This window comes from Sinohyriopsis cumingii, chromosome 13 (genome assembly GCF_028554795.1).
Source record: "Sinohyriopsis cumingii isolate HCF-2022 chromosome 13, ASM2855479v2, whole genome shotgun sequence".
Taxonomy (NCBI): Eukaryota; Metazoa; Mollusca; class Bivalvia; order Unionida; family Unionidae; genus Sinohyriopsis; species Sinohyriopsis cumingii.
In genome coordinates, this window is record NC_142973.1 from 5,857,501 (window position 1) to 5,878,453 (window position 20,953).

Consider the following 20,953-nt stretch of genomic DNA (forward strand, 5'->3'; position numbering starts at 1 on the left):
CTGTTTATAATAATGATGTTCTAGACAGATGCCATGTAGGTAGACTAGGTATAGGCTGTTTATAATAATGATGTTCTAGACAGACACCATGTAGGTAGACTGGGTATAGACTGTTTATAATAATGATCTTCTAGACAGAAAACATATAGGTAGACTGGGTATAGGCTGTTTATAATAATGATGTTCTAGACTGATAACATGTAGGTAGACTAGGTATAGGCTGTTTATAATAATGATGTTCTGGACAGACAACATGTAGGTAGACTAGGTATAGGCTGTTTATAATAATGATGTTCTAGACAGACAACATGTAGGTAGACTAGGTATAGGCTGTTTATAATAATGATGTTCTAGACAGACAACATGTAGGTAGACTAGGTATAGGCTGTTTATAATAATGATGTTCTAGACAGACAACATGTAGGTAGACTAGGTATAGGCTGTTTATAATAATGATGTTCTAGACAGACAACATGTAGGTAGACTAGGTATAGGCTGTTTATAATAATGATGTTCTAGACAGACAACATGTAGGTAGACTAGGTATAGGCTGTTTATAATAATGATGTTCTAGACAGACAACATGTAGGTAGACTAGGTATAGGCTGTTTATAATAATGATGTTCTAGACAGACAACATGTAGGTAGACTAGGTATAGGCTGTTTATATTAATGATGTTCTAGACAGACAACATGTAGGTAGACTAGGTATAGGCTGTTTATAATAATGATGTTCTAGACAGACAACATGTAGGTAGACTTGGTATAGGCTGTTTATAAGAACGATGTTCTAGACAGACAACATGTAGGTAGACTAGGTATAGGCTGTTTATAAGAACGATGTTCTAGACAGACAACATGTAGGTAGACTAGGTATAGGCTGTTTATAATAATGATGTTCTAGACAGACAACATGTAGGTAGACTAGGTATAGGCTGTTTATAATAATGATGTTCTAGACAGACAACACATAGGTAGACTGGGTATAGGCTGTTTATAATAATGATGTTCTAGACAGACAACATGTAGGTAGACTAGGTATAGGCTGTTTATAATAATGATGTTCTAGACAGACAACATGTAGGTAGACTGGGTATAGGCTGTTTATAATAATAATGTTCTAGACAGACAACATGTAGATAGACTCAGTATAGGCTGTTTGTAATAATAATGTTCTAGACAGATGCCATGTAGGTAGACTAGGTATAGGATGTTTATAATAATGATGTTCTAGACAGACAACATGTAGATAGACTAGGTATAGGCTGTTTATAATAATGATGTTCTAGACAGATATAGGATGTTTATGATAGTGATGTTCTAGACAGACAACATGTAGGTAGACTAGATATAGGCTGTTTATAATAATAATGTTCTAGACAGACAACATGTAGGTAGACTAGGTATAGGCTGTTTATAATAATAATGTCTAGACAGACAACATGTAGGTAGACTAGGTAAAAGCTGTTTATAATAATGATGTTCTAGACAGATGCCATGTAGGTAGACTAGGTATAGGCTGTTTATAATAATGATGTTCTAGACAGACACCATGTAGGTAGACTGGGTATAGACTGTTTATAATAATGATCTTCTAGACAGACAACATATAGGTAGACTGGGTATAGGCTGTTTATAATAATGATGTTCTAGACTGATAACATGTAGGTAGACTAGGTATAGGCTGTTTATAATAATGATGTTCTGGACAGACAACATGTAGGTAGACTAGGTATAGGCTGTTTATAATAATGATGTTCTAGACAGACAACATGTAGGTAGACTAGGTATAGGCTGTTTATAATAATGATGTTCTAGACAGACAACATGTAGGTAGACTAGGTATAGGCTGTTTATAATAATGATGTTCTAGACAGACAACATGTAGGTAGACTAGGTATAGGCTGTTTATATTAATGATGTTCTAGACAGACAACATGTAGGTAGACTAGGTATAGGCTGTTTATAATAATGATGTTCTAGACAGACAACATGTAGGTAGACTAGGTATAGGCTGTTTATAAGAACGATGTTCTAGACAGACAACATGTAGGTAGACTAGGTATAGGCTGTTTATAAGAACGATGTTCTAGACAGACAACATGTAGGTAGACTAGGTATAGGCTGTTTATAAGAACGATGTTCTAGACAGACAACATGTAGGTAGACTAGGTATAGGCTGTTTATAATAATGATGTTCTAGACAGACAACATGTAGGTAGACTAGGTATAGGCTGTTTATAATAATGATGTTCTAGACAGACAACACATAGGTAGACTGGGTATAGGCTGTTTATAATAATGATGTTCTAGACAGACAACATGTAGGTAGACTAGGTATAGGCTGTTTATAATAATGATGTTCTAGACAGACAACACGTAGGTAGACTAGGTATAGGCTGTTTATAATAATGATGTTCTAGACAGACAACATGTAGGTAGACTGGGTATAGGCTGTTTATAATAATGATGTTCTAGACAGACAACACGTAGGTAGACTAGGTATAGGCTGTTTATAATAATGATGTTCTAGACAGACAACATGTAGGTAGACTGGGTATAGGCTGTTTATAATAATGATGTTCTAGACAGACATGTAGGTAGACTAGGTATAGGCTGTTTATAATAATGATGTTCTAGACTGACAACATGTAGGTAGACTAGGTATAGGCTGTTTATAAGAATGATGTTCTAGACAGACAACATGTAGGTAGACTAGGTATAGGCTGTTTATAATAATGATGTTCTAGACAGACATGTAGGTAGACTAGGTATAGGCTGTTTATAATAATGATATTCTAGACAGACAACATGTAGGTAGACTAGGTATAGGCTGTTTATCATTGATGCACTCTAAGAGTTAAATAACTTTGGCATTTGTTTAGAGTAAGAAATACACTCTGGGTGTGAATCTGCATCTACTCTGCTCAGAGACAAGTATTTAATAACATATTACTCCAATTTTTACATGGTCAGGATGAGAAGGTGACTTTTTTTTCTGAGCTATGCTGTAGACATGAAATGGTTGACTGTTGTGACAGTGATATTACTGGTAGTCAACAATATAGATTGTTGATTTTGTATCAGTTCAAAATAACCCACCCATTCTCTTTCCAGTTCACTGTAGGACAGAGCACTAATACATAGCAGCATGTTTATCATAATCAGCTGTGTCCTCGATATTCATACATTTCAGTTGATACTTGTTTGTCATAGAACAGTCTGCACATAATGGTCAGCAGAAGGAAAACTAACAAAATTTGCACCAGCTGTTACCTTGGCAATACATTGGTTACCTTATTTTATTGATCTGAGATAGTGACAAGCTGTTACCTTAGCATTACATTGGTTACCTGATTTTTATTTGTCTGAAATAGTGACAAGCTGTCACTTTGACAATAAATTGGTTACCTGACTTATTGATCTGAGATAGTGGCAAGCTGTAACCATGGCATTACATTGGTTACCTGATTTTATTTATCAGAGATAATGGCAAGCTGTAACCTTGGCATTACATTGGTTACCTGACTTATTGATCTGAGATAGTGGCAAGCTGTAACCTTGGCATTACATTGGTTACCTGATTTTATTTATCAGAGATAATGGCAAGCTGTAACCTTGGCATTACATTGGTTACCTGACTTATTGATCCGAGATAGTGGCAAGCTGTAACCTTGGCATTACATTGGTTACCTGATTTTATTTATCTGAGATAATGGCAAGCTGTAACCTTGGCATTACATTGGTTACCTGAGTTATTGATCTGAGATAATGGCAAGCTGTAACCTTGGCATTACATTGGTTACCTGATTTTATTTATCTGAGATAGTGGCAAGCTGTAACCTTGGCATTACATTGGTTACCTGATTTTATTGATCTGAGATAGTGGCAAGCTGTTACCTTGGCATTACATTGGTTACCTGATTTTATTGATCTGAGATAGTGGCAAGCTATAACCTTGGCAATACATTGGATACCTGATTTTATTGATCTGAAATAGTGGGAAGCTGTAGCCTTGGCATTACATTGGTTTCCTGATTTTATTGATCTGAAATATTGTATTATTTGGTATATTATTATGACAATATCATCACAACATGGTGACATCTTAGTACAACTGGAAGTGCATGATAACATCACTAGTTTAGTATGGATATTATGAAAACTGCACACACAGGATTTCTGCTCTAGTGTATTTTTGGTTATGAAGCCCGGCAGCAAATGAGACTAGTGTTAGCAATGCAGTGAGTATGCATTTGATCTCAATGATTAATATGGCCCCAGTCTAAGCCCATTGGACCTTGCTCAGAGCTCAAGATGTCTGCCATGTGGATGGTGACATTTGGTAAGTTTGGTGTTTGGTTCACAACACGAACAACCATATCTATAAAAAAAAATGTATTGCTGTTGATGAGAGCTGAATTGAGGGCTTTATATTTCTTACAGTTTGCCTACATATATACACATCATTAAATATAGGGTATTAATAGATATTGACCAGTGGTCAGTAAATACATCACAATGGTAATTTTATTGTTTTGTAGTAACTGCATCTAATCATATTTATATGATATTATCTTGTAGCTTTGATACTTAATCTTGATCATGTTTGGCATTTTTTTCTCATTTGAAATTTTTATTTGTTTAAAAAGAATGTGTTTGAGACACTGAAACTAATGGTAATTGTGGACAAGTGCTTTCTTAAAAGAGGGGGCCATCAGTAAGTTTGTGTCATACTTATTTGTACTATCATTTTTGTTACAGCAAATCATACTGAATATTGACTTTTCTCCAACATTTATTGAACTTACTGGAGGCCAGATTCCAAAAGACATTGATGGAATATCCATGGTACCTATCCTGACAAAGAATACAAGTACTCCACTGCAGAATATTTTCCTTGTTGAGCATTATGGGGAATATGAGATGTCTATTTCTGGATGTCCACAATACAAAGATCAATATATGGCAGTAAGTTCTGTAATTGTAAGGTTCAAAGTTTAAATTCAAGCAGTACTCAGCAAGTACCACCCCTTGTATTTCAGTTGTTTAAATCCAAGTGACACACATCTAGCCATACCCTCTTGTCTTTCAGTTATTTAAATACAATTGACACCCATCTAGCCATACCTGGTAGTCTTTCAGTCATTTAAATCCAAATGACACTCATCTAGCCACACTCTTTTGTCTTTCAGTCATTTAAATGCAAATGACACTCATCTAGCCACAACCCTTGTCTTTCAATCAAATAAATCCAAATGACACTCATCTAGCCACACCCCTTGTCTTTCAGTCATTTAAATCCAAATGACACTCATCTAGCCACACCCCTTGTCTTTCAGTCATTTAAATACAAATGACACACATCTAGCCATACCAATTTGTATTTTAGTCATTTAAATCCAAATGACACTCATCTAGCCACACCCCTTGTCTTTCAGTCATTTAAATCCAAATGACTCTCATCTAGCCACACCCCTTGTCTTTCAGTCATTTAAATCCAAATGACACTCATCTAGCCACACCCCTTGTATTTCAGTCATTTAAATCCAAATGACACACGTCTAGCCATACCAATTTGTCTTTCAGTCATTTAAATCCAAATGACACTCATCTAGCCACACCTCTTGTCTTTCAGTCATTTAAATACAAATGACAGACGTCTAGCCATACCAATTTGTCTTTCTGTCATTTAAATACAAATGACACTCATCTAGCCACACCCCTTGTCTTTCAGTCATTTAAATCCAAGCAACACTTTGCAAGCTCTATCCTCTTATCTTTCAGTAATTTAAAACCAACCAACACTCAGCAAACCCAACCCATTGTCTTATAATGATTTAAATCCAGGTGACACAAAACAAGCTGTCATCACTTGTCTTTCAGTCATTTAAATCCTATGACACTCAGCAAACCTTACCCCTATGTCCTTCAGTCATTTTACATTTGAAAAGTGAAATAGACCATGGTAAATACTATTTTTAGATATCAGATTTTGATTATGCAGTTGGCAAATTGTCAACTCCACACACCTGTCAGTCATTTATATTGCAGTATCTGTTTCTCTCATAAAGTATCACCTGTCATGTTGTATCAAGATACAAATCACATTTATAGTCAGTGATACAGGATATATTAGTATCACATAATAGTCATCCATACTGAATGTATCTGTTTCACATAATAGTCATCCATACAAGACATATTTGTATCACATAATAGTCATCCATATAAGACATCTTTATGTCACATAATAGTCATCCATACAAGATGTATTAGTATCACATAATAGTCATCCATACAGGATGTATCTATCACATAATAGTCATCCATATAAGACATATTTGTATCACATAATAGTCATCCATATAAGACATATTTGTATCACATAATAGTCATCCATACAGGATGTATCTGTTTCAGATAATAGTCTTCGATACAAGATGTATTAGTATCACATAATAGTCATCCATACAAGATGTATCAGAATCACATAATAGTCATCCATACAAGATGTATCAGAATCACATAATAGTCATCCATACAAGATGTATCAGAATCACATAATAGTCATCCATACAAGATGTATTAGTATCACATAATAGTCATCCATATAAGACATATTTGTATCACATAATAGTCATCCATACTGGATGTATCTGTTTCAGATAATAGTCATCCATACAAGATGTATTAGTATCACATAATAGTCATCCATACAAGATGTATCAGAATCACATAATAGTCATCCATACAAGATGTATCAAAATCACATAATAGTCATCCATACAAGATGTATCAGAATCACATAATAGTCATCCATACAAGATGTATCAGAATCACATGATAGTCATCCATACAAGATGTATTAGTATCACATAATAGTCATCCATACAAGATGTATCAGAATCACATAATAGTCATCCATACAAGATGTATCAGAATCACATAATAGTCATCCATACAAGATGTATCAGAATCACATAATAGTCATCCATACAAGATGTATTAGTATCACATAATAGTCATCCATATAAGACATATTAGTATCACATAATAGTCATCCATACTGGATGTATCTGTTTCAGATAATAGTCATCCATACAAGATGTATTAGTATCACATAATAGTCATCCATACAAGATGTATCAGAATCACATAATAGTCATCCATATAAGATGTATTAGTATCACATACTAGTCATCCATACAGGATGTATCTGTAATACATAATAGTGATCCATGCAATATGTATTTGTGTCACATAATAGTCATCCATACAGGATGTATCTGTAATACATAATAGTGATCCGTACAATATGTATTTGTGTCACATAATAGTCATCCATGCACAATGTATCTGTATCACATAACAGTCATGCATACTGTATGTATCTGTGTCACATTATAGTGATCCATACAAGATGTATTTGTATCACAAAAAGGTCATCCATGCAAGATGTATCTGTATCACATAATAGTCATCTATGCAAGATGTACTAGTATCACATAATAGTCATCCATACTGGATGTATCTGTGTCACATAATAGTGATCCATACAGGATGAATTTGTATTACATAATAGTCATCCATACAAGATGTATTAGTATCATATAATAGTCATCCATACAAGATGTATTAGTATCACATAATAGTAATCCATACAAGATGTATTTGTGTCACATAACAGTCATCCATACTGGATGTATCTGTGTCACATAATAGTCATCCATACTGGATGTATCTGTGTCACATAATAGTCATCCATACAAGATGTATTTGTGTCACATAACAGTCATCCATACTGGATGTATCTGTGTCACAAAATAGTCATCCATACTGGATGTATCTGTGTCACATAATAGTCATCCATACAAGATGTATTTGTGTCACATAACAGTCATCCATACTGGATGTATCTGTGTCACATAATAGTCATCCATACCGGATGTATCTGTGTCACATAATAGTCATCCTTACAAGATGTATTAGTATCACATAATAGTGATCCATACAGGATGTATTTGTATTACATAATAGTCATCCATACAAGATGTATTAGTATCATATAATAGTCATCCATACAGGATGTATTTGTATTACATAATAGTGATCCATACAAGATGTATTTGTGTCACATAACAGTCATCCATACTGGATGTATCAGTGTCACATAATGGTCATCCATACAAGATGTATTAGTATCACATAATAGTGATCCATACAGGATGTATTTGTATTACATAATAGTCATCCATACAAGATGTATTAGTATCATATAATAGTCATCTATACAAGATGTATTAGTATCACATAATAGTGATCCATGCAAGACGTATTTGTGTCACATAATAGTCATTGATACTGGATGTATCTGTATTACATAATAGTCATCCATACTGGATGTATCTGTGTCACATAATAGTGATCCATACAGGATGTATTTGTATTACATAATAGTCATCCATACAAGATGTATTAGTATCATATAATAGTCATCCATACAAGATGTATTTGTGTCACATAACAATCATCCATACTGGATGTATCTGTGTCACATAATAGTGATCCATACAAGATGTATTTTTATCACATAAAAGTCATCCATGCAGGATGTATCTGTATCACATAATAGTCATCCATACAAGATATATTTGTATCACATAATAGTTGTTGTTGTTGTTCTAGGGTTTAACGCCATTTTTCAGCACAAGACAGGCTATACATGGCGGCCAGTATAACTGGCGGAGGAAGAACCTTGAAAAACCCAGGGAAGAACCACCGACCCATGAGAAGCTACCGGCAGGCTTTCCCACGTACGAACGTTAGCCGAGCCTTGGACTCGAACCCACGCAGACAGAGGTGAGATGGCAGTGATCCATAATGGAGAGCGCTTTAGACCACTCGGCCACTCGGGGCCCCCACATAATAGTGATCCATGCAAGACGTATTTGTGTCACATAATAGTCATTGATACTGGATGTATCTGTATTACATAATAGTCATCCATACTGGATGTATCTGTGTCACATAATAGTGATCCATACAGGATGTATTTGTATTACATAATAGTCATCCATACAAGATGTATTAGTATCATATAATAGTGATCCATACAAGATGTATCAGAATCACATAATAGTCATCCATACAAGATGTATTAGTATCACATGTTAGTCATCCATACAGGATGTATCTGTATCACATAATAGTCATCCATACAAGATGTATCTGTATCAAATTATAGTCATCCATACAGGATGTATCTGTAATACATAATAGTCATCCATACAAGATGTATTTGTGTCATGTAATAGTCATCCATACAGGATGTATCTGTAATACATAATAGTGATCCATACAAGATGTATTTGTGTCATGTAATAGTCATCCATACAGGATGTATATGTATCACATAATAGCCATTCATACCAGATGTATCTGTATCACATAACAGTCATCCATATTGGATGTATCTGTGTCACATAATAACAATATGTATTTGTATCACATAAAAGTCATCCATGCAAGATGTATCTGTATCACATAATAGTCATCCATACAAGATGTATTTGTATCACATAATAGTAATCCATACTGTATGTATCTGTGTCACATAATAGTGATCCATACAAGTATGTATCTGTATCACATAATAGTCATCTATACGGGATGGACCAGGATCACATAATAGTCATTGATACCGGATGTATCTGTATCACATAATAATCATCCATACAAGATGTATCTGTATCACATAATAAACATCCATACAAGATGTATCAATATCAGATAATAGTCATCCATACAGGATGTATCTGTATCACATAATAATCATCCATACAGGATGTATCAGTATCACATAATAGTCATCTATGTATAAGGATCACATAATAGTCATCAATATTGGATGTATCAGGATAGTATCACATTCATAAATAATCTGAAAAATATACAAATTCTCCTGCTTTGAAAACATCCATCACATGCATCATTACATGAATCCATTGTAACAAGTGCTAAATTCCTGATATGTGATAGAAGTAAGTGTTTTCCTTTTCTTTCTGTTTTAATTTCAGATGTTACCAAACATTGAACATATGTGCTAAAATGATTTAAAAATACATTGTATTATTATTGCATTCTACAGATTAGGCATGCCTTTGTGTGACAGTAAATGATGAGAGTGCCTGTATCTTTAGACCCCAACAGTTTCTTTTTGTCTCTTTTCCAGCACATTTGGCAGCATATACTTTTGCAGTTCCCAGTTGCTAATTGTAGTCTACTCAAGACAAAAATAGAAACATCACTTTGGGTATTGGACTATACTTAGCATGTGCTAATGTAATTTTCCCCTCCAAAATACACATTTTGCATTGAGTAAAATTGGAAAGGACCAAGTTTTCATGATACCAGCAGGGTCATAGTTTTGTTCATCATTTGAGATCTTAAATTGTAAAATTGGATAATTGAAGGATGAAAATTGTGTTTTCTTGGTTGAATCAGTTAGTGAATGTATCAAAGTCAAAGGTAGGAAAATTTTTATATTTAAATGGGGGAGGGGTGTTTAGAGCAGTGAATGAAAACATACATATGGTATTATTTTTAAAATACCTTAACGATTAATAATCTCATGACATTTAATTTCTTTTAATTTAAAGAGTGTGTGTAGCACTTAAAAAGGTAGATATTGTAGGCACAAGGAGAGTTTTATCTGACTGTAAGGTCAAGTGAGCTTTGGTAGGTTCTTGTGTCAGTCTGTCCGTTTTTGCATTTAGGATTTGTGATTATAAAAAATGGGTGGCAGTTACAGTTATCTCTCCAAAATACTGTAATTTGCACCAAATCCTATAAGTTCTTCAGTAACTACTTCCACTCACGCAAAGTAGCATGCTATCTCGAGACACAAAATCCATACCAGCACTTTGGACATTATCTCTAGACACAAAATCCACACCAGCACTTTGGACATCATCTCTAGACACAAAATCCACACCAGCAGTTTGAATATTTTCTACCTTAAAACAAGTAGTAGGAGTTTCATCTTAGAAAGGATGAATTGTCCATCTATATATTTCCAGCTGTCCTGTCTATCTATACATTTCCAACTCTTCTGTCCATCTATACATTTCCAACTCTTCCGTCCTTTCTTTTATTGACAGCAAAGATTCAGACTTTTCAGCTGATCCCTGCCATCTTCACACACTTAGACACCCTTGACAGATACCTGCAAGGCTCATGATGGCATCCCCGTACATTCCTTTGACTTTATTAATAAGTGCATGTCTGGTGCATGATGTAGAAAACTCATTTAATATTGCTGTATAATTTCCGCTATGTTCTGATATATACAGATAAGTTTTCTGTATTACCTTGTCTTAGTGTCTACTTCATAGTCATATATTTGCTACTTGACTTATTTTATGTCATTAGAACATAATTGGGCCTTTCCTACAGGTAACGTTGTCTTACAATGGTTTTTTTTGCTGTGTCCACGTTGTAAGTATTAATAATGGCACATCAACACCTTTGTTATGTACATACAATGTTCTATACATGGTTTACTCTAAGGGTCTAATTCATGCTCATTATAAATGACGCTTCAGTGATTTTTGATAGGCGGTCCAAAATTGACCTCGTTATAGGTAACTTGTTGCTAGAATTGATAATTTGGTACTCACTTCATGAGCATTAATGGTGCCAATCTAATTCTCTACCTGTGCAGGCCATCTGCGCCCTTTTACAGGTACTTGTCATAGTGTGTAGCTATGCACAGATACTCCTAAGTTCGTAAAGCAATCCGCATGTTGCACTACACCTGTATATATTTTCTGATCTATATTTGTCATAAAGGTTGTTCTTTTCTTTGAGCCCAAGTGGTTTTGACATTTTGACCCCAAATTCAGTAGCTTCATTACCAAACTTCATGACCTCTGCAAACATTATCAAGGTATGTGGTTTAGAACTAATGTTATAATATGCTGGGGAAAACATGTTTCTGCTTTTTAACTTTTTTGACCCCAGAATCAAGGTTTCTTTTTTTAACCCATTGTTTAAGGCATTTACAGGTTTTGGTGATGGACAGTAACCAAAATCCTTTTGCAGAAATCATTTGCCATTTTTTCAGTCAGATTGACTTTGGTTTTTGTATCTCTTGACCATTAAAAGTGATAGGATTTACCCTTACCCCAAGTGTAAACCATCCAAAAAAATTTGATCATTGCAAACTTTGATAACTTGATATCTTTTCCAGAAACCATTTGTCTTCTTTCAGTCACAGTGACCTTTTTATCCTATCCGTGCTGTCTACAAAGTTTGGTAACTGTTGGTTGTAGATTTCTCTAGCTATTGTGCAGAAATAAAATTGGTAACATACAGACTGATGGACAGGCAACATGATAACAATACACTACCTTATGGCAGGCAATAAAAAGAAAAAGAAAAAAAAACTGAATTATAATTTCACTTCGTGTGAAAGCTGTGTGACTCTGAAGATGAGAAATTAAGCTTCTTGTGTAAACTTTTAAAGCTCTTGAATGACTTTGATCTTGAGTAAGAGACTCTGCGTTTTTTAATTATCCATTTTTCCTTGGAGAAACTTTTTCAGACTAAAGTAAAATTGGTAAAATTGACATGGTGTAAAGTTTCGAGATAGTTTACATAGGTTGTGTGCTTACCTATAAGAATACTATAAGCATGCATAGTGAAATGGTCAACTGTTAAATTATATAATCCAGGTGAGTACATATTTCAAATTGAGTCTCTTGTTATACACATTGTAATTGGTCTTGTTTACTGCATTTAAAGGGACAGGAAGACAAGAAAATGCTGATTTTTTTGTCTTTTGTTTGTTTCATTTTGTTATGATCCAGAATGACTAGTTAGAATCTTGTCATGATACACTATTACCACTATTGTTTCTTGATGCATCATTAATGTCAAACCACCTCTAATAAGCCCAAGGAGCCTGCCTTGTGTATTTTCTGAATGAGGGGACAGCCTATGACCTGAAAAATATTTCTTTCATATAAATTTACTTCTAGTTTTGTAAAAAGGATGGAATGGACTTCTCATCTTTGCCTTATTCTTGTATAAATATGGCATTCAAATTCTAATAGACTACTTAACAACACTATTGCATGCTAATTGCATATTGTCACATAGGTGTTCCTTTATGATCAGCATGTCTGTGTTTCAGCATAGCTTTTTAACATTGTAGATTCCTACTAAAAACATGTACCAGTTAAAAATACTAACTTCAAAATCTAAGTTTAACCAACTTTCGTCAGCTCTCTGAATGTATAAATATATGTGCTGGAATTACACAATTTTTTTTCAGGGGACGGAGCTTAGATTTTAAAAAACAAATGCAAATGAAGTTATTAGATATTTATTTACTTCATTTTGATTTGAAGAATGTGCGGTAAGTTGTCTCTTGCATTTCAGACTGGCAGTTACCACTGTCTGAAGATTCAAGGCTCTTTGGTAATTTATCCCTCACAAAACTGTAATGACCACAACGTGTGTGAAAATTCAAAAATGTGTGGTAATTTATCCCCTTGCATTTAAAAAGTACAGTGACCTCTAAGTGTGTAATCATTCAAGAGTGTGTGGTAATTTATCTCTTGTGTTTCAGAACTGCAATGGCCACTGTGTGTGTGAAGACTCGAGGAATAATACATATGGCTGTGTGATCCAGATCACGGATGTGTCAAGTTTTAAGTACTGTAAGATGGAAGATTTAGAGGTAAATCAGCATCACTTGTGTGTCTAATGCAATCATTGTTCATACAAGAGACCAGGTTTTTTAGCCTGATCTCACATCAGTGGTTTCCACCATCTCAATCAGAGACCATTATTTATATTTAATTTATATTGTGTGCTTAACTTTGTCCATTATTTAAAATATAAACAACATGTTTACATAGCTACCTTTTTTCAGTGATTGCAAAACAACATGTTTATGTAGCTAGAGGTCAAGGTCGGTCATGTGTACAGCTAGGCTAGATTTTTCTGTTCGAACTCTTAGCAATCTAATACTTCATACATGAAGTTAAAATGTGTATAACTTGATTCAATAAGCAAATTATTCATTTATGTTCTATATGTCAGTGTGAATTTCTGTTTGTGCTTGTGTTCAGACATAATTTCAAAAGAATTATTTATTTATAATATTCATTGGAATTACTAAAGTAATAATTTATTATTGGATAACAGACTGTATTGGATTATTCTTAGTTCATTGAGTCTTTCTGGATTGCATCATTGTTGTGCAGCAAAACAATCAATACTATTGGAATTAATTTGGAACATTCTGTAGTTTTGGACTTGTGATAAGACATTTAGGAATTTTTGGAATTTAATTCACAATATTGTAAGTTTTTCTTAAATTTTCACTTTGTTTTTGTTGAGAAATAAATTATTGATTTACTAAAATTGCTGAATTTACATACATAATTTACGACAATTATGACATTGAGTCATAAATCCATGTCAGTCCAGCAATCGAATTCAAGATCATCTTTGTCCAATATCTAAATCAGAGACCAGCTTCTGAATCATAGACCATCTCAGTCCAATGTCTCTATGTTATGTATGTCTGTTATTTTTGTAAATTTTATTCACGACTGTAAATTATAGTATTTATCTGTAGTTAAAAGTTTTTGTACATGCAGAGGTTTTATTTTAAGCTATTAAGAGTGGAATACTGTATGACATTTATAAATAGATGCTTATGTACATTGAACAAGTCAGTCAGGTTGGTTCTTCAAAGAATTAAGTTGTTTCCCCTTGAATGGGTTCTTTTACAGTGTTGGATATTTGCAAATTTTCATGTATGAGTAGGTGCATATTTTACCTCATACGTCTGTATGTAAATAGCTAAGGCTGGAGAATTTTCTCATTTATTGTGTTTTTGTTTTAATATAAAGTTTGAAGATATTTTATATTTTTATTTAGATATTATTTGAGAAGAAACATTTGTTTGGATTATTCATTTAAAATAGTCAATGAAATACTATTCTGGGACTGTTGTGAATTATTCAAAGTAGTTCTGGATAGTGCCATTTTCATACATCAGGACTTTGAGCTGTTCCCTATGCTCTCAATGTTCTCAGAGATCAAGGTCATGGTCATGTATTGGAAAAATACATTTGTTGGGTCAGACAAATCCTGGTGTGATTTATGGAGAATTATGAACCACTCATGTTGAAAAGGTCTATATCACTAATGAGTGATTCAGCCAATCCTATCCCTATTAAATTTTTAAGGGATAAGAGCTTCTTAGTCTTTTATTATCAGGTATTTTGCCTATTTCTTAGATGTCTTCAGAGTGGGGCTTTATTCAGATTCCACTTCATCGTGTTAGACTTAGTTTCAGACTAGTGACTGTTGGAGCTGAGATTTCTTTGCCTATTGAGAGTGTTTATTTGTTGCTTGGCAATGACTTGGCTAGAGATAAGGTTGTGGTTAATCCACTTTAACTGATAAGCCTTGTTTGGATCAAAAGGTTAGACCTGTTGAGAATGAAATCCCTGATTTATACACTGCTTGTGCAGTTACTAGAACTATGCAAAGAAAGCTCTTTAGAATTCAGTTGATCAAGCCATTATTCCTTTGGTTGACACATGTTTTGGGCAGGCTTTTGATGAGGTCACTTTTGCTTCTGGTTTTGAACAATCAAAAAGTATTATTCATTGTGATCCTCATTCAAGTTACTCATGCTTTCATTTCTAATGAGGGTAACAGTGACAATCACTTTTCATTTAACAGGACAAAATCCTGTTTGTTTAAGAGAGCTATTAATGAAACTGAAGCAGCAGAGGTACCAACTTGCTATTGTGTGAAAAATGTGATCATACATGTAATGAGAAAATGAAGACCACCTGACATACTGGTGATGAATGGTCAGCCAGCTGTCAAATTGTTGTTCCTAAGTTGTATAGACAGGAAATTTTTAGTTTAGCCCATGAAAATTCCTCAGCTGGTCATTTAGGAGTCAGTAAGGCTTATCAAAAGATCTTATATCATTTTTATTGGCTGAAAATTAAAGTCGATGTTTCCAGATAGATCTTGTCACACTTGTCACACCTGATCAGAAGATACATAGAGCTCATTTAAGATATATTCCTGCATTTGATGAACCATTTGGCAGTAAAATTTTAGACTGCATATGCCCCTTACCTAAGGCCAAGTCAGGCAACTAATATTTGCTGACCATGATGTATGCACCAAGTGGATGTCCAGAGGCAATTTCTATTAGGAAGATTAAGACAAAAACTATAGCAAAACCCTTAATACAATTTTTTAAACACTTTTTGGCCTTCCAAAATCGATCCAGTCTGATCAACGTTCTAATTTCTTGTCAGGAATCTTCCAACAAATTATGTATAAATTGGGTATCCAACAAAAGTAAGTACTCTGCATATCATCCTGAAAGTCAGGGAAAGTTTCCATGGGACTTCAAAAAATGTGATTTGATCATATTGCATTGATACCAGAAACAATTGGGATGAGATTGTTCTTTTACTGTGTTTGCTATTAGGGAATTGGTTAAAAGGTCCTTAGGGTTTTTGTCCTTTTGAACTTGTTTTAGGACATACTGTTCATGGACTATTGAAGTTGTCAAAAGAGAAACTTCTTTCTACATAGGATCAAGTAATTATTCTTCTTGATTATGTCTCTGACTTCAAAAATAAATTGTCAAATGTTTGTTAAATAGTCAGAAACAACCTTCATTCTTCTCAATAAAAAATGAAGTTCAGATCTGACAAAATTACAATGTGAAGAACTTTCCAGCCTGGTGATAAAGTTCTAACTCTCTTATCCATACCTCAAAGTCCTATACAGGCTAGGTATTATGGTCCCTGTACAGGCTAGGTAGTATGGTCCCTATACAGGCTAGGTATTATGGTTCCTATATGGGCTAGGTATTATGGTCCCTATACAGGCTAGGTAGTATGGTCCCTATACAGGCTAGGTAGTATGGTCCCTATACAGGCTAGGTAGTATGGTTCCTATACAGGCTAGGTATTATGGTTCCTATACAGGCTAGGTATTATGTTCCCTATACAGGCTAGGTATTATGGTCCCTATACAAGCTAGGTATTGTGGTCCCTGTACAGGCTAGGTATTGTGATCCCTATACAGGCTAGGTATTATGGTCCCTATACAGGCTAGGTATTATGGTCCCTTTAAAGGTTAGGTATTATGGTCCCTATACAGGCTAGGTATTATGGTCCCTATACAGGCTTGGTCTTATGGTCCTTATACAGTTAAAAGGAATTCCCTGTGCCTATCAATAAAAAGCAGCTGATATGATTTATGACTGAATATTATCAGAAATTCTGCTCAGATTGTTCCATAATTGCTGAGCTCCTGACCAATTCATTGAGTAAGAAAACCAAGTTTTATTGGTCTGACAAATGTCAACAGGTGTTTGATAAATGAAAAGCCATTTCTACAAGTGCACCACTTCTGTCAGCCCCAGATTTCAGCCAATCATTTAAGATATCTATTGATGCAACTGATGTAGAGGTTGGTCTCATATTAATTCAAGAAGACCAAGGTAGTGTTGATTATTCAGTGTGTTATTTCTCTAAATAATAAAAATGTACCAGAGAATTTACTCCACTATCGAGAAGGAGTGTTTGGCTATACAACACTTTGAAGGATGTATTAATTCAGTTCCTTTTTCGATCACTGCATGCAGTGATCACAATCCCCTTTCATCAGCAAAATGAAGAATACAAATCAGACTTTTTAGGTTGAGTTTGATTTTGCAAGAATACAGCATCAACATTTGGCACATCAAGGGAAATGAAAATTTAAATGCACATGCACTTTCACATGTATAAGAATTCTATATTCTTTTATTTTGTATACAATTTTGTAAATTTATTATACATCTCCTGTGTAAATTACTTATTATTATCACTTGTGTGTGTGATTAATATGGAAATAGAAAGCTTTAGTACATAAATCTTTCTTTTCTTTATGAGGGAAGGTGTTATGTATGCCTTATTTTTGTAAATTTTATTCACGTCTTCAAATTATTTTCATGTTTACTTATAGTTAAATTTTTTGTTCTGATCTAATACCTAATATCTGAAAATAATAGGAGTGTAAGATTGCATGATATCTATAAATAGATGCTTATATACATATTTACAGTTACTAATAATAATATCAGCAGTAAACATGATGACAAATTTGGGATTGTTTCCCACTAGACAGTTTGGTCAGGTTGGTTCTTATAATTAAGTTATTTCCCATTGAATGGGTAAGGACATGTAAGTGTTTTACAATGTTGGATATTTCAATTCATCTCATACTTTGCAAAATGCATTTTTATCTCTTATGCCTGTACAGAAATTACTACGGCTGTATAACGTTTTCATTCTTATTTTTTGTGTTCTTGTTGTAACATCAAGTCTGCAGACACATTTTATGCTATATTTAGTTATTATTTGAGAGGTAACATATGTTTGGACTATTCAGTGGAATTAGAAAGTGCTCATTGGACTAAAATATTATTCTGGGAGTTCTGGACAGGTTTTTTTTTATACATCTGGACTTTTGGAGTTGAATAGAACTTTTTAGGATTATTTTGGATTCATTTCATAATCTTTTAAGTTCCTCTTACATTTTCATTTTGTAACTTTGATAATTAAATTATTTCTTAAGTTTTACAAAACTTATTTGATTTGCTTTGGTCTGTTACTTAGTTTATGACTAGAGTTGTAACATCTATCAGAGACCATCTTATCCAAGCATCTGAATTTCAGACCATCTCAGTCCAACATCTCAGAGATAATCTCAGTTCAGCATCTGAATCAGGGACCATCTCAGTTCAACATCTCAGTCCTACATCTCAGTCAAGATAATCTCAGTCCAGCATCTGAATTAGAGACCATATTAGTCCAGCATCTGAATCCGAGACCATCTCAGTCCAGCATCTGAATCAGAGACCATATCAGTCCAGCATCTGAATCAGAGGCCATCTCAGTCCAGCATCTGAATCAGGGACCATCTCAGTTCAACATCTCAGTCCTACATCTCAGTCAAGATAATCTCAGTCCAGCATCTGAATCAGAGACCATATCAGTCCGGCATCTGAATCAGAGACCATATCAGTCCACCATCACATTATTCAAGACCACTTGTCAGTTGTACATTTGGTGTAAGATGAAGAAATGCAATTCTGTAATATATGTTTCCACCTTTGGAACAGAACATTGTTCATAGGAATCAACTTGTATGTGAACCTCTGTGTCGCCTCCCCATGCTACTTTGTAAAATTGGTATAACACTTCTATGGATTGTTGGTCCCATCTTTGCATCAGAAGGCTGTTCACTTGAATCATCTTGTCCATGTACCTCTCTGTTATCCCCAGCTCCAATTTTTTAAACTGGTACAAGATAAACAGATTCATGGATTTTGTTTCCACCAGTGTAACAACAAACTGTTCACAGGAAGCATCTTGTGTTTGAGCCAGCTGGAAGCAGATTGTGTTTGAGCCTATATGTCATCCCAGCTCCGATTTGCAAAACTGATATAAGATAAATAAAGTTCACTTCTTTGTTCCCATCTTTGTACCAGCAGTTTTATCACTGAAATCTTTTTGTACCTGAACTTCTGCATCATCCCCAGCTCCATTTTGTATAACTTTTGGTGTATGAGAAATGTTTCTGTGGATCTTTGTTTCTGCCTTTGTAACAGAAGGCTGTTTATGTAATTACAATTTGCTTGAACCTCTGCATCATCCCCAGGTCCATTTTTTTTTAAATTGGTGCAAGATAAACATTTCAACCATTGTAACAGCAAGCTGTTCACTGACATCATCTTGTTTTTTAACCTGTTTGGAATTAATAATTGAAATTAATTGATGACACTGATACCTGACACTAATACTTACTTGGATTTAATAATTTGAAGAAATAAATTCCAGCCCAAATGAAGTTCTGAACACAACAATAATACAAATTGATTCTGCTAGATCTTAAAGCACAAATAACAGACTTTCAGAATAAACATCAGTTATATGACAAACTAAGATGCAAAACAAAAAACCCATATGAGTATTAAAAGTTAATAGAAAATGTGTTACCATAAGGCACATGACAGAAGTCACGTAGTAAAGTATAACTTTATAAAAAAAATACAATGTCCTTAACTCAGCCTAAGATAATGATTCTCACCCAGAAAAACAAAGTTGTTAACAAAGCTGTCACTGATTTTGGATAAGGTCAGCCAGTAGATACAATGTTGATTACCCACAACATATAATGAAATATAAAAAAATAAAATAGAATAAAAAGTATTAGATAGTGCAAATTAAATGCACAACACTGTTAAAGAAATAAATTTATGTAATGAAGCTTTCTTTTTACTGTTAGACAAATATACATGTAATAAATAAATTACATAAGATGAAATCTTGTGATTGACAAAGTGTATATGAAAGATTATAATATTAACATAAATGTGAAAGTTCATCTGCAATTAAATTGTCTTTCCTCCTAACGTACCTAATATCAATATTGTATTCCTGAAACATCAAACTCTAGCTTAATAATCTCTGATTTTTATTTTTCATCTTCCCTACGAAAGTAAATGGGTTGTGATCACCAAACACAATAATCGGAGAAGGAGCTGAACTAATAATATACACTTCAAAGTTTTGCAATGCCAATATCAAAGCCAAACATTCCTTCTCAATTGTGGAATAATTTCTCTGATGTTTAATTAGTTTCTTAGAAAAATAGAACACTAGATGATCTACACCATTTTTGTCTTGTTGGATCAATACTGCATCAACCCCAACATCACTTATATCAACAGACATTTTAAATGATTTCACAGAAATTTGGAGCTGAAAGAACTGGTGTTCTCTTAAGTATGGCCTTAAACTTATCAAAATCCTCCTGACATATTTCAGAACAATGAAGCTTT

The 20,953-nt window shown here is 34.0% G+C and overlaps 1 protein-coding gene across 3 annotated transcripts in view; it reads left to right on the top strand.

The window, feature by feature from the left end:
- Positions 1–20,953, top strand: part of LOC149784890 (N-acetylglucosamine-6-sulfatase-like) — an 89,455-nt gene that overhangs the window by 58,642 nt on the left and 9,860 nt on the right. For all 3 annotated transcript variants that reach the window (XM_089978471.1, XM_089978470.1, XM_089978472.1), the window contains exons 10-11: positions 4,765–4,971; positions 13,637–13,747. In XM_089978471.1, coding sequence (XP_089834597.1) covers positions 4,765–4,971; positions 13,637–13,747 — 318 coding nt within the window. The remainder of the gene's footprint in view (positions 1–4,764; positions 4,972–13,636; positions 13,748–20,953) is intronic.